This window comes from Corvus hawaiiensis, chromosome 30 (assembly GCF_020740725.1).
Source record: "Corvus hawaiiensis isolate bCorHaw1 chromosome 30, bCorHaw1.pri.cur, whole genome shotgun sequence".
Lineage (NCBI taxonomy): Eukaryota > Metazoa > Chordata > Aves > Passeriformes > Corvidae > Corvus > Corvus hawaiiensis.
In genome coordinates, this window is record NC_063242.1 from 11,500,317 (window position 1) to 11,514,371 (window position 14,055).

Genomic DNA, 14,055 nt, shown 5'->3' on the forward strand with positions numbered 1-14,055 from the left:
GCAGAATCAGCTTGGGGATATTAATGGAATTTATTACCAACAAAATCAGAGCAGGATAATGAGAAGTAAAACAAATCTTAAACACACCTTTCCCACACACCTCTCTCCTTCCCAGCTCTGCTTCCTCCCACCCAGGGGTGCAGGGAAACAGGGAATGGAGGTTATGGTCAGTTTATCACATGTTGTTTCTGCCACTGCTTGGGAAGAGGAATTTTTCTCCATAAACTTCTCCAGTGTAAATCCTTCTCACAGGCTACAGTTCTTCATGAACTGATCAGGAGTGAGTCCCTTTCCACAGCCTGCAGGGCAAACTCCAGCACCTGGAGCACCTCCTCCCCCTCTTTCTCCAATGATCTCAGTGTCTACACAGTTGTTCCTCTCACATATTCTCAGCCTGTTCTCCTCTGGCCACAGTTACATCTGCACAATAACTTTTTTCCTTCTAAATATGTTATCACAGAGGCATCACCATTTCTGATTGGCCTTAGGCAGTGGCACATCCATCTTGGAGCCAGCTGGCATTGGCTCTGATGGACATGGGAGAAGCTTCTGGCAGCTTCCCACAGAAGTAACCTCTGTAGGCCCCCTGCTACTAAAACCTGGCCAGGCAAACCCAATACATAGAGAAAAAAGGCATAGATAATCAGAAATTTTAAAAGACTTCCTTTTTAAATGCCAAAGATTCCCAAGAATAATTAAGGAGACTTTCTAAAGAACTAAGCTTACAGACTTTTAATGGGAATTGTGCAGATAAAGGTTCATACGATGCTTTGGTTATCTGTAGATAAAAGACTGGAAAGATCACTTTCAATACAATAAGAAAACATCGAAAGATGAAACTTATTTATGACTCTTTTTTCTCCTATAGCTAGATTTCCTAAGGTAGAGACTTTTGTCACATTCCACTGTCTGAAGGATGTTGTCCTCAGACATCTGGTCTCTGGGGAATTTGGAAGATGAGGGTACAGCTCTGATCATCACCCTTAAGAGGTCTTTAGCTGCCACACTGTCATTGGTCATGTGCCTAAATACCTCTAAAATCCTGAACTGGCCTCATTCTCAGGCTGAATATGCTAAAAACTATGTTGTCCTCTGGGTCAGTTCACTGCTGCTCTGGTACAAAATATAGTACCAAATAATTGCCACTATATTGCACAAATTCTGAGCTACTGGAAGACAAATAAAACAACTACTGTATTTACAAAAAATCCTCTTTGAGAACTTTGAACTCATGTCTTATGCTTCTCTGTGTTTTGGTTTTCTTTTTCTCTTAAGCATGTTGAAAGCAAACAGTAGAACACATGTTCCACGAGATCTCATTTAGTTCAGAAAATAATTTTGCTGTCAGAGTATTGGCATCCTTTATAATTCACTCAGAAAAAATATAAGCAGTCCAGATTTATTGGCCTGAATCTTGATGAATTATTTCACACATTAGTTTTGGACAGCATGGTCACTTTTAAATCTAATAATGTTGAAATTTTTTTCTGTATCAATTGGTTTCTATAACTTCCATACACCAACAAATAACAGAGATAAAGTGATAGACAAAAACCGGTTTTTCTACTGAGGTTGATAAAAGCTTACCTGAACTGCCTCCACCTGGGTTTTCTAACAGAGCAGTGATTTTGGTTTTCTAACCTGATGATTCCTTAGACACATGGCAGATTAATCTTGGAGATATCATTTGGCAAGGTAGTCTGTTCAAGGCCATTAGCTTTTCTCACACACTGCTTTGCCAATAAAACTTGTGAGAGAGCTTTTAATTTCTTTAATTTCTAATTTCCAAAGAAAGGACAGACTTTCAAATTTACAAAGACATTGGGTTTTCTTATGATTGAATGGCAAGCAAGACAAATTAGTTATCCCTCCTCAGATGGAGCTTCGATGTCAATAAAGTTTTCATTTTTTAGTCTCATATTAGTTAAACCATAAGGTTTTAAAGAAAGATGTTTTACTTTAGATTGGGTATTAACAAGCTTCAGCTGTTGAAGTAAGTTAGCTGAGGAGAAAATACATTCTCAAAACCTTTCTGGTTACTTGCAAGTATGTCTTCTTTCACATTAAAACATCAATAAAGTATTTGTCTTTGTCTCCTTGTATATACTCAGTGGAAGGCTAGGAAACTTCCTTTTACTTCAGTACAAAGTATACTAGGCCTCCAAAATATTTGTATGCCACTGTTTCATTGCAGATTTGAGAGAATGCTTACTTCAAAGACAGAATGGCTAAGAAAATTAATTTAATGTCTTTTTCTTTGAAACTATATGAATCATAAAATGTATGAAATTAAAGTATTGGAAGCCATTTTGTGGGTTTTGGCTTTTTTTCCTACAGCATTCCATCACACTGGTATGACTATCACATTTCATTTGTATGCCTTCTTAATGCCAACTAATTTTCAGGACTGCTTGTTGTTTTCTGAAGCTTCCTTGCCTTCCTACATACAGCATTGAAATGACATTGTTGCTGTCATTAGCTAGGGAATAGTTTACTCCAGACTTATGGCAGGAATGAAATAAACTAACAAAAACAAATCAAACTGTTACATGAACATCACCATATTATTTTCATTCTCCAAAGTATTGTTCCTGTTCCTCTTCAGGTCTTTTTATCAACAGATGACAAAGATGGATCAATCAGTGCCACAGATCAGATCACTGACAAACCTGGGCAGATAACTTGATATTCTGATTCCAAGACCAACAATGTCTGGTTTTGACAGTGTCACTGTGTTAGTAGTAAGAGTAACATTAGTATTGCTGTTCTGTTTTTAAGGTTTAATCAACATCTGTGGTAAGTGGTATGAGTCCAGAGAAAATTCACTAAGTTACAACTCTCCTCTAGGAAATTCCAGCTAGAGAAAGCGATGAGCGGTGGAAGGATGAAGAGTGAGGCAGCAAGACATAGTCATTCATTGTAGGGAAAAGACTGAGGGTTAAAAATAAAGAAAACAGGGAAGTTATAACAGTACAGAAATTATAGGGGGGAAAATGCTGTTCCTTGGATGGAATGTGGTCAACATGCCCGACTTCCCACACACAATATATGCTAAGGGGGGGATGAAGCTGAGTGGAGCAGAGTGGAGAAACAATGACCAAGCTCTGTTGAAATCCTTGCAGAGGAGGGAACTCAGTGATACTTTTTAGCTGATAAGCCACATATTAGCTGCCTACCAAGGGAGATAAAAAGAGCTGTCTTGCTGTTGAACCAGAAACCAGGGAGAAATCACTCTCCTCAGATATAATACTGATGCCCATCCCCATCCCAAGGTTACCTCAGATGTAATACTGATCAACACCTCCATCCCAAAGCTGCCTGCCTCCAAGGTATGGGCACCCTTCTCTGAGCATGACGTATGCCTAGAGTCACTCAAGCTCTACTAGACACAAGGAAGTATTATTATACAAGTAAGTTAAGAATGGGGAGAAGTTAGGGAAGACTCCATGATAACTTCGGGGATCAGTTGACAAGCTTAACATATCTTCCCCCCATGGGGACATCTATCAGGTAAGAATCATGCTCTCTGCACACTGAATTATTATCTCTAGCTAACTTTTGCTAGGGATCAGAGCTTATCCATATATTGCTTTGAATAAGATTTTGCAGTCAGTTACTATCACCAGCAACCTTTGGACCTTAACCTGTCACAATTTTCTATTATACTAATAGTGTTATTCTGCAAATTCTTTGTGTGAGTCCTTCAAGGGCGCTGGCAGTCACCAGCAGTGGGTAACACACTCGACCACACACCTGGGAGGGGGTCTCTCTTACACTACTGCTGTGTGTGCTTGAACAGTTGAACTGCCCTCCATTCCAGTGGACTGCTCCGTGGAGAGTCCCCATAATGGGATACTGGCAAACTGATCAGGCCCAAGTGTCTTGGCTTTCCTGAGGTCCTGACACACAAGTCAAGCACAAGGGGTTTAAGGAAATCTTCCCTTTCGTGTGACATTCTGACTTTGACCAAGATACTGGTGAATAGAAGGAGAAAGTAAAATCCTTGATTTTTTTTCAGTAGTGGTTCAGCCATACCATCAGTCTTACCTATATTGTAGGTGAGGCCAGACTGCCAGACAGCCAGCTGGCCACAGCTTTGGTCTGTATTTGCTTTACCTCTTCATGAATGCAAAATTGACCAGAAGGCAACGTAAACCTTTTCAGTTTCTGAAGTTGTGTTTTTTGTAGTACATCAAGCCCAAACTAAAGTAAGACAACTCTTAATAGAGATGACGATAATTGGCTAAATTAGACTGATTAGAAAGAATGCCACTGACATGCCTCCTGTGCTTCTATCCTGCTTTCAGTAGTAGTCAATTGGATTTTCATGCATATTCACTACAGGTGTTAAATTTGAAGAGCTTGCCCTTTTTGTCTTCTCTGAATATATCTATCCATCCCCAGAAGGACAAGAATTATGGATTGTTGGTTACCTCTGCTTATTTCCAAGGAACAGTGGCTTTTGAATATTTAAATAACTCCACATTTCGTAGTAGCTATTTGAATTTAAATTCCTTCATGGGAGTGCTTTGTGCATGAGCCAAGTTGGCCTACATTAATCTCTGAGTCCCAATAAAGTATATTGACCTGTGCTAAGCTGCAGTAAAAAAAAATATGTCAAACATACTATATTAACCTATTTTTCATGATCAGCTGTTTTGAAGTATCAATTTTTCATATTATTTTATTATGTTATCATATACTAACTTACACTGAAAGATAAATCAAGTCACAAACTACTAGAAACTGAAGGGGAAAAAACATGAACAAATATCCAGACAGAATCAATAGCTGCATCAACAAGCTGTATGTCCTATGAGAGCTCCATTCATGTGTTCCTCACACATAAAACAGGAAAACTTAATGTTTTGACTAACTGAAGATTTCTTATAAAGCTTATCACTTAAGTGTTTACTCTCTCCCCTTAATACCTCTTTCTTTATATTTGAATGAGATGAGGCCAGGCTAAACATTGCAGACTGTTGGAAGATATTGTTCCACAGGGTGGAAATATTATTAGCTCAGAGGAAATTGTATTCAGATAGCATCTGGTAAAACACTATTTTTCACATCATTAGATCATCTATGAAACACTAAAAACACCAGAAAAAGCTTGATACTTTTAACCTTTTTTTTGATACAGCCCTTTTCTATGTTAACAAAATCTCAAGAATCAACAAGACAACATATTTGAAAACAAGAAAATTATAGTTAATTTGGATTGTACCTACAGTCATAGGAGTCAGTAAAGCTACATATGGTCCCACAGTCTGAGGAAAGTATAAGATATTTAATTTTGATAGCCTGGAAATTCTGTGTGTTTTTTATTTTAAGGAGAAACCGTTGTTTGTGTTTTGCTTTGGTTTTGGCTTCTTCTCCAGGCAGTATTTTACCATTGGTACTTCATCAAATGTAAACATTTCCTAACAGTCTCTCTATTTAGCATGTGAACAGAAATTATCTTTATAAGCAAGGGTAATATTCATTACAGCAAGATTATGTGTACTATGCTGATAGTAAGTAGCTTATGCCATTAAAAACATCCTATTAAGCTATTTACATTACCATTAAAAGAAAGAGATTGTGTCTTCCAAAATGGGAAAGTCAGTAGAAGAGATTGTGTAAAAAGAAAAGGTATCCAGCTCAAAGCAACAATCTCCCATCTTGATGATGTAAGTGATCATTTATCTGTCTCCCCTACCAATGTATAAATCTTGACACCTCTTGAAAGCCATAGGGAGATCTGCCAAGTACTTCAACATGATCAAGATTTTGCCTAGCATTTTTTAGGTGAATCAGTAAACACTTCTTTTTCCATAAAATTTCAACACTCTGATGATAATAATAGAGAATGTCTGATCATTAAGGAAATAGAAGGACATTAAAATTCAGACTGAATATTCTTGTTAGACTCAAAGGGTCTAATGTGGCTTGAATATCTGGCTCGAAATCACACTATCTTAATTTATCAGTAGTTAGCCTCAAAGAGAGGAAAAGCTATCAGCATATGAGGAATACTAAGGCAGAGCAGTAATTAAAATGCTGCACTAAATGTCAGTGCACATAGGGGCATTTTGTACTTGGGCTGTTTTACTTCGTAATTTTTCCTTCTTCTGTGCATCAAGATCGTGATATAAATAATAATGATGAAACCTTGACAATTTTAAAATGCGATTTCATAAAATGTATAAAAATTGCTGATAGTAGTACCAGAACATTATAAAGATTTAAAATTAAATCAATGTCTTGATTTGAATGGTGTTAATGGCAGCTCAACTATGGAATTTGTGAGCTTGTGTTTCAAGAAAATGACAGATTAGTTTCACTGCAGTCTATTGATCCTATGTTTACCTTTTTCTTCATAGTTTCTTGACACCAAAGAGAGGGAACACCTCAGGACTTTCTATTGTGCTCTTAACAGTACAGAAAAAGGTGGGTTTGGAGTCAAAATAGAGAAAAAGTCAGGATATACATGGCCAGTATGGTTTTGACCAAAGAAAAGGAAACCCAAAAAATTCAATGAAAAAGGTCAGCTCATTCAAACATAAGCAATTCAGCAAGAATACCCATTTTAACATTAACAAAAACATAAACAACCAAACCTCACCCCCACAAAACCCCCAAACCACATCAACTTCACAGGTCTCAGGTAGAATGACCTAGGCAGTCAAGACATTATCAGACAAAAATATTTGAATAGAATGACAAGGTAAATGGTCTTTTAGCCTATGTGAAGAAGAGACAGGATTTAATTTCCTACTGTGTTCAGCTTAGACTCAGAATGATTTTACTTTGGTATACAGTGAAAAGAAATTCTGACTTTGACCAAGATACTGGTGAATAGAAGGAGAAAGTAAAATCCTTGATTTTTTTTCAGTAGTGGTTCAGCATTCAGCTTGCTGTTATGCTGCACAAAAGGTTTATGACCTCAGTTAATCATCCAAATATTAAACTCAACTTTACACCATTTCTAGGAATAGGAATTTCAATCTGATACCATGTCTTAAAAAAATTCATGGAAATCACAGTCCTTGCCACACTTCTAACAGCTTTTAAACTACTTTGGGTCAAAATATGAAACCAATTTGCTTTCATCATGGGGGCAATGTTAAAAGTTTTGCCTGAGCCTTAATTATATTTTTCTACCTCAGTCATTGATGGGGATAAACAAAGTTTTTGAGAGTAGGATTACTTTTTTCCAGATACCCTCTGATTAAAAAAAGGTATTTTAAAAGAAATGGTTTAGGAGTGGAATGTTTAAATGTACATATAATTGTAGAAAATACGTGTTCACATCTGAGGACTGTATGCAACACACCACTGTGGCTTCAAAGGAGATTTTCTTCTGATTTCAGAAAATTTTTATGCTGATTTCTTCTTTCATTGTGTTTGATTAGATATATAAGGCTCCATATAAAGATTCCATTACAATCCTGTGTCATATAATGATGAGATAAATCAAGTTTTTTCAACGAATATATTTCTGTATGCAATTGTGTGGTCTAATGTATGCAGATTTTATGTACCATAGGGAAAGATTTTTTCTTTCTTTTGTGAGAAAATGTAAATTATAGTAACAAAGTATAGCCTATTATATGTAGATCTTTTTTTTCATTACCTTCTAGAAAATAGATCATATTGTATGCTGAGATTCCCCTAGTTCAAAGAACAACAGTTAAGGAAGAAATTTATAAAAATCAGTGAACAATTAAATACATTTTTAGCTGCATTAAAAATGAACTGAGAAAGAATTCTTGGTGTAGAAGAAATCATTCTAGGGTGAAAACATATCTTAGGATGTATCTGGCAAACTTAAATGTAGATCTGGTAAACTTAGGGATGCCATAGTTAAGACAGAAATTTGTAGATGTCTTGGTGTCTTGTAGACTTTCCCATTTCTGTCAAATAAATAAAGCGACATTTCTATCTTTAGCAATTCACTTTTACAGTCAGAGACCAATAAAAATATAGATGACCCCTTCTGTCACTAATGAGGCGAATACAATGATGTCTCAAAGCAGTATTACTCTACATAGATTCTAAAGTAGACAAAAATTCTATACATAAAAAATTAAAATCAGTTACATGACAGATTGCAATCAAGAATTTAATACTAGATTTGATATAGTTAATTGTGTTCACCTTTCAACTCTTTAAGGATCTTAAAAATCAATGTAATTGTATGCTTTATAGTGTATTTATTTCCTTTTCAGAATGACAAACTATGACTTTTCTTTATATCATACAAGAGTATTTGTCCATAAAAATAAGATGCTGCCATTTTATATTTCATAACGTGCTTTCATGCAGAATGTCTAAAAAGAAAAAAGGACAGGAAATATTTTTTATTAATTATTGCTAGCACCTGAAGGGTAAACAGGAAAAGTAATTGAGAAGAGACTTTAACTGAAAAGGAACATTGTGATGAATTCTACCACTCCCTTTCAAAACAACAAATAAAAGAAAGAGTAAAAACAAAGTTGGGTTTTTTTCTCTGTTAATTCTTAGAGAGTAGGAGCAGTTTGACTTGGTAGCATCAAATTTCATGAGTCCTACAGTGATTATATTACGCATCTATCAGAACTAGAAGGCTTAGTAAGGCCTGTGCTATGTCTTAGTGGGAATATAACCTAGAGTAAGTACACTAAGTTTATTCTTTTGAATAAGAAATGTAAGCCAGAATCTCCATTGTTTGACTCTGTTGAATTCAGTATATTTCATACTGGTCCAAAGAGAGTAAAAAGTCTTTACCTTAAGTGTTCTTCAAACAGCTTAATTTTATGTAGGGGTATTTTAGTAGCACTCTTGAAGCTGAGCATTTTTCAATATTCTTGGAAATCTCAATTTAAAATAAAACTATTAAACTGGCATATAGTGAAAGGAAAGACATGTTATTCCACTGCAAGATGGGAGTGATTGCAATGTTTGATACATTTTTTTATCTAGGATTTATGGCCTCTAGTTAGATACTGAAGCTTTTCAGAAAGTTAAATAAATAAATATGATTGGAAGTCTTTTTAAAGGGCTGTTTTAATTAATTTGCCCAAATAATTTCATTACTTTTCCAGGACAGAGAAAATATTTCTTACATTTAGTCAGTAGAATATACTTTATGCCATCCACCTATGCAACATAAATAAGACTGAGAGAAAGAATTTGAATTAGATTACAAACTGCAAAACTTATAGTCGAGGTAATTTTTGGTGAGCATTATATAGTACGTGTATTATACACACCCTTATGCTATAGTAATGTCTGCCATCGAACCTAAGGGAGTTCTACCTTTCCACCTTTCTTTCTTACTGCAAGCAGTAGGCAAGCAGGAGGCAAGCATGTAGAGTGTAACAGCAAACTTCACTAAATTAGAACTGTGCAACAGAAAACATACATATGCAAGAGTTTCTATGGTAGCAGAATAAAGGATATTTTTTACCACAGAAAGCACACCAAAAAAGCCCCCACTGTAACATAGTTTCCGAATAGTGGAGCTTTTTGGGTTTTTTTACAGATACAGAAGGTGGAAAAGGAGTAATTTGGGCTGTTTACTCTAAACCACATTTAAATCTCCTGCAACTGTTATGCGCTAAAATCAGCATTTTTGACATCTTAATCCAGATGCATGAATTATCTTCCCACAAACAACAAGGAGATTAATGAAAAACTGTTCTCTCAGAACCTTGCTGATTTAATACCTGCTTAAATTCTGCAGCATATCTTGCTCTCATTAAACCGTATACACATGGCTCTTTTTTTTTTTGTATTTTTTAATTTTTTATTGAAAATCTTACATGTATGACTAAAAGTCATGGACGATATCTTTCAGTTCCATTACAAAATCTGTCATATATATATATATGCCTATATATATATATTTAATACAACTAGAAGCAAATCTACTGAATTATGAAATAATGATTGTCTATTAAAATGTGACTCAAATTAAGTATGTTGTAGATGATTAAAATTATTTTTCTTCTCTGATGGAGCTGAAGGCCACTTTCACATAGTTAATTGATAATGCTGGGCTGCAAAAATTACAAAGCCTTAATGATAATTTCCCATCCCCCAGCCTCACATCAGTCATACACTAGGATTTCAGTACAAGGATCCTTCTCTCAGAAAGAAGTACTTTAAGTGTGAGCACCATCCTCTGCGGAGTACCTTCTGTTAACAAACAGTTCTGCAAACAATTCTGTGTACCTCTCAGTAAATGCAGGTAGGTCAAGTCATCTCAAGTTAAATACAAGCAAAAATTTTGCAGGAACAGACTCTAATTTAGAAACTCATCTACATTTTATCTAAAACAAACAAAAAAAAGTCTGAAATAATACTTAAACCCACTATTTTACTTGAATATATGCCTTATTATCTAGTAACAAATCATGAAAGATGAAGTATAAATATTGTCAGAATCATAAAAAAGTTGTCTTATTCTAAGAAATCCTACTTCAAAACCATACAGTATATTAACCAACAATAGTTGTCCTTCTGTTTTGGCACTCCTGAACCAGCATAGAAATTATGTGTAGTGAGTTAACACCTTGGGGAAAAAATACTTATGTGCAGCAAGATCTAAAGACGACTTCTGAAGTTAATAGTACTACATTGCTTAACACAAGAAAGAAATTTAAAAATCTTTTGCTGTGATTCATCAGCAGCAAAAGAGAAGGGGAAGAAGAAAAGCAAGGTGTTTACAGTCTTTGAAGAATACAGCGTGTTTAAACTTGAAAACTAAATCTTGCCTTGAAGACACTCCTAGCTACCTCTGCAGTCTTCTTTCAAAAAATTCAATGTACAAATATTTTCTTTAAATGTCTCAGACTTTGTAATGGCTCAGAAGAACAACTGCACATCCTTGGAGCTGCTCTCCTTTCTGTGGGATGAATGGTGGGTGGCATTGTTTACTGTAATTTCTCCACTTCCATGCTTCATTTCCTACATTTATCTGAGAATGGAGAAAAATCAGCATGTTCTGACAAGTCTAAAACCATAAGGCAGTAAAATGGACCTGAATTTAGTGGAGATTCGAGCTCCAAAATAAATATAATACTTTATGTCAAACAATAATAAAAAAGGATAAATTCTCCTGTACAAATCAGAAGACAGAATAAAAAAATAGCAAATAGATAGCAACACCTTTTCTATACCTACATGGGCATCACAAAACTTCCCAGGCATAAGACTACACCTCCATATTTCTCATTTTATGTGGATTTTAAGCTACTTCATAAGTTGATGACAAACACTGTGGAATTTCTCAGTACAAACAATAATTTCTCAAAAACTACTCAGAAAATTACAGCCTTCTAATTAAATAGCTCTGAGAACAAATGGAGAAACACAAAAAAAATACTTCCTGGGTTTCTGTTTGTTTTCATCAGTCCTTCTGCTTTTGTTCTAGTAAGCTGTATGCCCACTGTAAAGAAAATTTGCTAAAAAAACCCTTGCATGTGTAAATACCATGTATTGTAATATTGTGTTGAGTTATATACTTGAAAGTTTATTTCTTCTTAAACAAGAGACTCTGTACTCTCAATATAGCAATACTGTGAAGGCATCTACAGAGTATCACCAGCTCGCTGAAGGGACTGCATACTCTTGAAAGTGAGTTGCCTCTGCAGGTATTTGAGGGTTGCTATCTATTTGAACGTGGCTGAGCATTTCATTTTATCAAAAATGCCACCAAATGCTCATATTTTGTGTGGTCAGTGCAGTCCCTAGGACAAGTCTAATGAAGATATGTTCCACCAAGGCAAAAAAAAGAAACAACCTAAAATTTTAAAAATGGAGAAATATTTACAACTTTCCTCAGTCTGTAAGGTTGAGTTTTCTGTTTTAATATTCTTCAGTGCATTTTCAGAGAAAGGTTCCAAGGCTAGGAGTATAAGCAGTCTGGTCCAGTCCCATACATATCTGCAAGCCTTTTAAAACGAGGGCCCCAGTCACTGAGGTAATCATAGTTCTGGTCAGAGTTTGAGCTGATGGAATCTAAAGAACTGAGCGACTCTGCCACCGAGCCGTTCCCCTCAAACGCGTATGTCTGCAGGGAGTCGTAGGGTGGCGCGCAGGGGTCCACGTCAGCTTCCTTTAGTCTTTCCCAGATAAATTCCCTAAAAATGACATTATCTGGGATGCTTTTAAAAGTTGGTCTGCTCAAGAACTGAATCTCAGGTGTCACATCCCTTCTGGTCTTGGTGTCTCGCATGATGTTGAGGTTCCTCAAGGCAGCCATATCAAAAGCCTCTGTGTCTTCTTCTCCACCACCCTCATCATCGTACCTGACAATGTTTTCTCTGATATCTCTCTCTTCATCAAAAATGAGGGGCTCTTTTTTCCGTCGCCTCATGGTGACAATCAGCAAGACAAGAACTGGAACAAAGAAAAGCTAGAGTTTTAGCTGTGCTGAAGTTTTCTCATATTCTTCCTAATATTGGAAGTACTCATTAATTTATATGGCAAATATATATGGAAATAGCAAGAAATTTATGCAGTTTGATGTGAAACCTAGCAGGTTCTGAAATAACTTTTAAACTGTAAGCTTTTTAGACCCTAAAGAATCTATTTCCCTAATCATTCAGGATTAGCATCTTCATCTCTAATTCTATAACCCACATTGTCTGCTAAACATAAATTTCAATACTGTTTCAGTCTAATTATGACAATCTAACAGCCAAGAAATTATAATAATAATAAAAAAATAAAGACTTTTTCCTGAACTCTTAAATGCCCATGTGAAAAAAGCACATTCCTAAAATAATGGAATAGAATTTAAAAACTATGGTTTGGGAAGTGACTGAATTAAAATGTATGACCAATACCTGCTGAACAAAAATAAAGTTAAAAAATTATAGATTGGAGACAACAAATTGTTAAGCAATGTGTAAAATCAGACTGTTAGTTCATGGAATAAAACCACCCTTATATAAGATCTCTCTTTCCTGAAAAGTGCAAAGTACTACAGATTTATGACTTACATCTAATGAGAACTGCTAGGGCTGGAGTTTACTGGATGAACCAGTACTAGAAATGTAACTGGTTATTTAATTTTAGTCCTTAAAGTTTCTTTCCACTTGAAAGCTAATACTAAACTGCAGTGACAGTCAAAAGTACTGCAAGAAAGTAGCTCAAGGGTCCTCTTGCTCTAATACAGTTTGGTAGAGAAACATCATTGCTGACAGAAAAAATATGGAACCAATGCTATGGATATTGCATCCATCTGTGGGACATGATGGAGTGTGAATCATCCTCCTAGAAAATCTTTAATACTATATTGTAGCATCTGGATAACATTTGCTGAGTTAATGATACTCTTAGGAAATAACAGACATTCAATATGACTGTAAAAATAACAGTACTTTGAAAAGTGACATTCCACAGTTAATTAATCTCTTCTGATTTTATGATTATTTTTAATGTTAAGAATATGTGAATATATGCATTCATAAGGTTTTCAATCTTTAATTACAATGCCAATTAAATGTTGTAGAAACATATGGAAAAGCAAAAGCTAAAAGGTGATATAGATAATATTAAGCTTGAGGTTCGCTAGGTAGTCTCAAAAGTGGCCCCCAAAAATTGCATGATGTAGGACTACTTTTCTTGAAAGCCTTTCTTTTCATGGAGGAATCTTACAATCAGTATCAATCTAGCCATTGTGAGGAATGGTTTAATATTAGGATTTCTTGGCTAGAATAAACCATTAATTTGTACATGCAACAAAGCTGTATGTGTCTACAGATATTATGGCACTATTTGGAACCAAATAAAGCAGGACATGCATTTCTGCACAGTTGTTATTTCCCTTTGGAGCCACACATGCCTAAAAATAAAACTGCAACTAGGTTTTTTTTCCCCTAAATTTTTTGACAAATATATTAGGCAACAATTCGTTCCTCTTTTCTCAGTAGCTACCAAGCACACATCCAATAATCCATCTACTAATAGATGTCTCATGACTATATTACTTCGTAATCAGCATCACCCTTTCATGTTTTTTGCCCCTGGCATCTACCTGATTCATGCTTTATGTATTGAATTCAGAAGCCATTAGTTTGG

General features: G+C 35.5%; 1 protein-coding gene across 1 annotated transcript in view; it reads right to left on the reverse strand.

Moving 5' to 3' along the window:
• Nucleotides 1–717: 717 nt before the first annotated feature.
• Nucleotides 718–14,055, reverse strand: part of CDH7 (cadherin 7) — a 92,897-nt gene continuing 79,559 nt past the window's right edge. Inside the window, exon 12 of the mRNA XM_048289494.1 lies at nucleotides 718–12,369. Within this exon, the coding sequence (XP_048145451.1) occupies nucleotides 11,876–12,369 (494 nt within the window). The 3' untranslated portion in view covers nucleotides 718–11,875. The remainder of the gene's footprint in view (nucleotides 12,370–14,055) is intronic.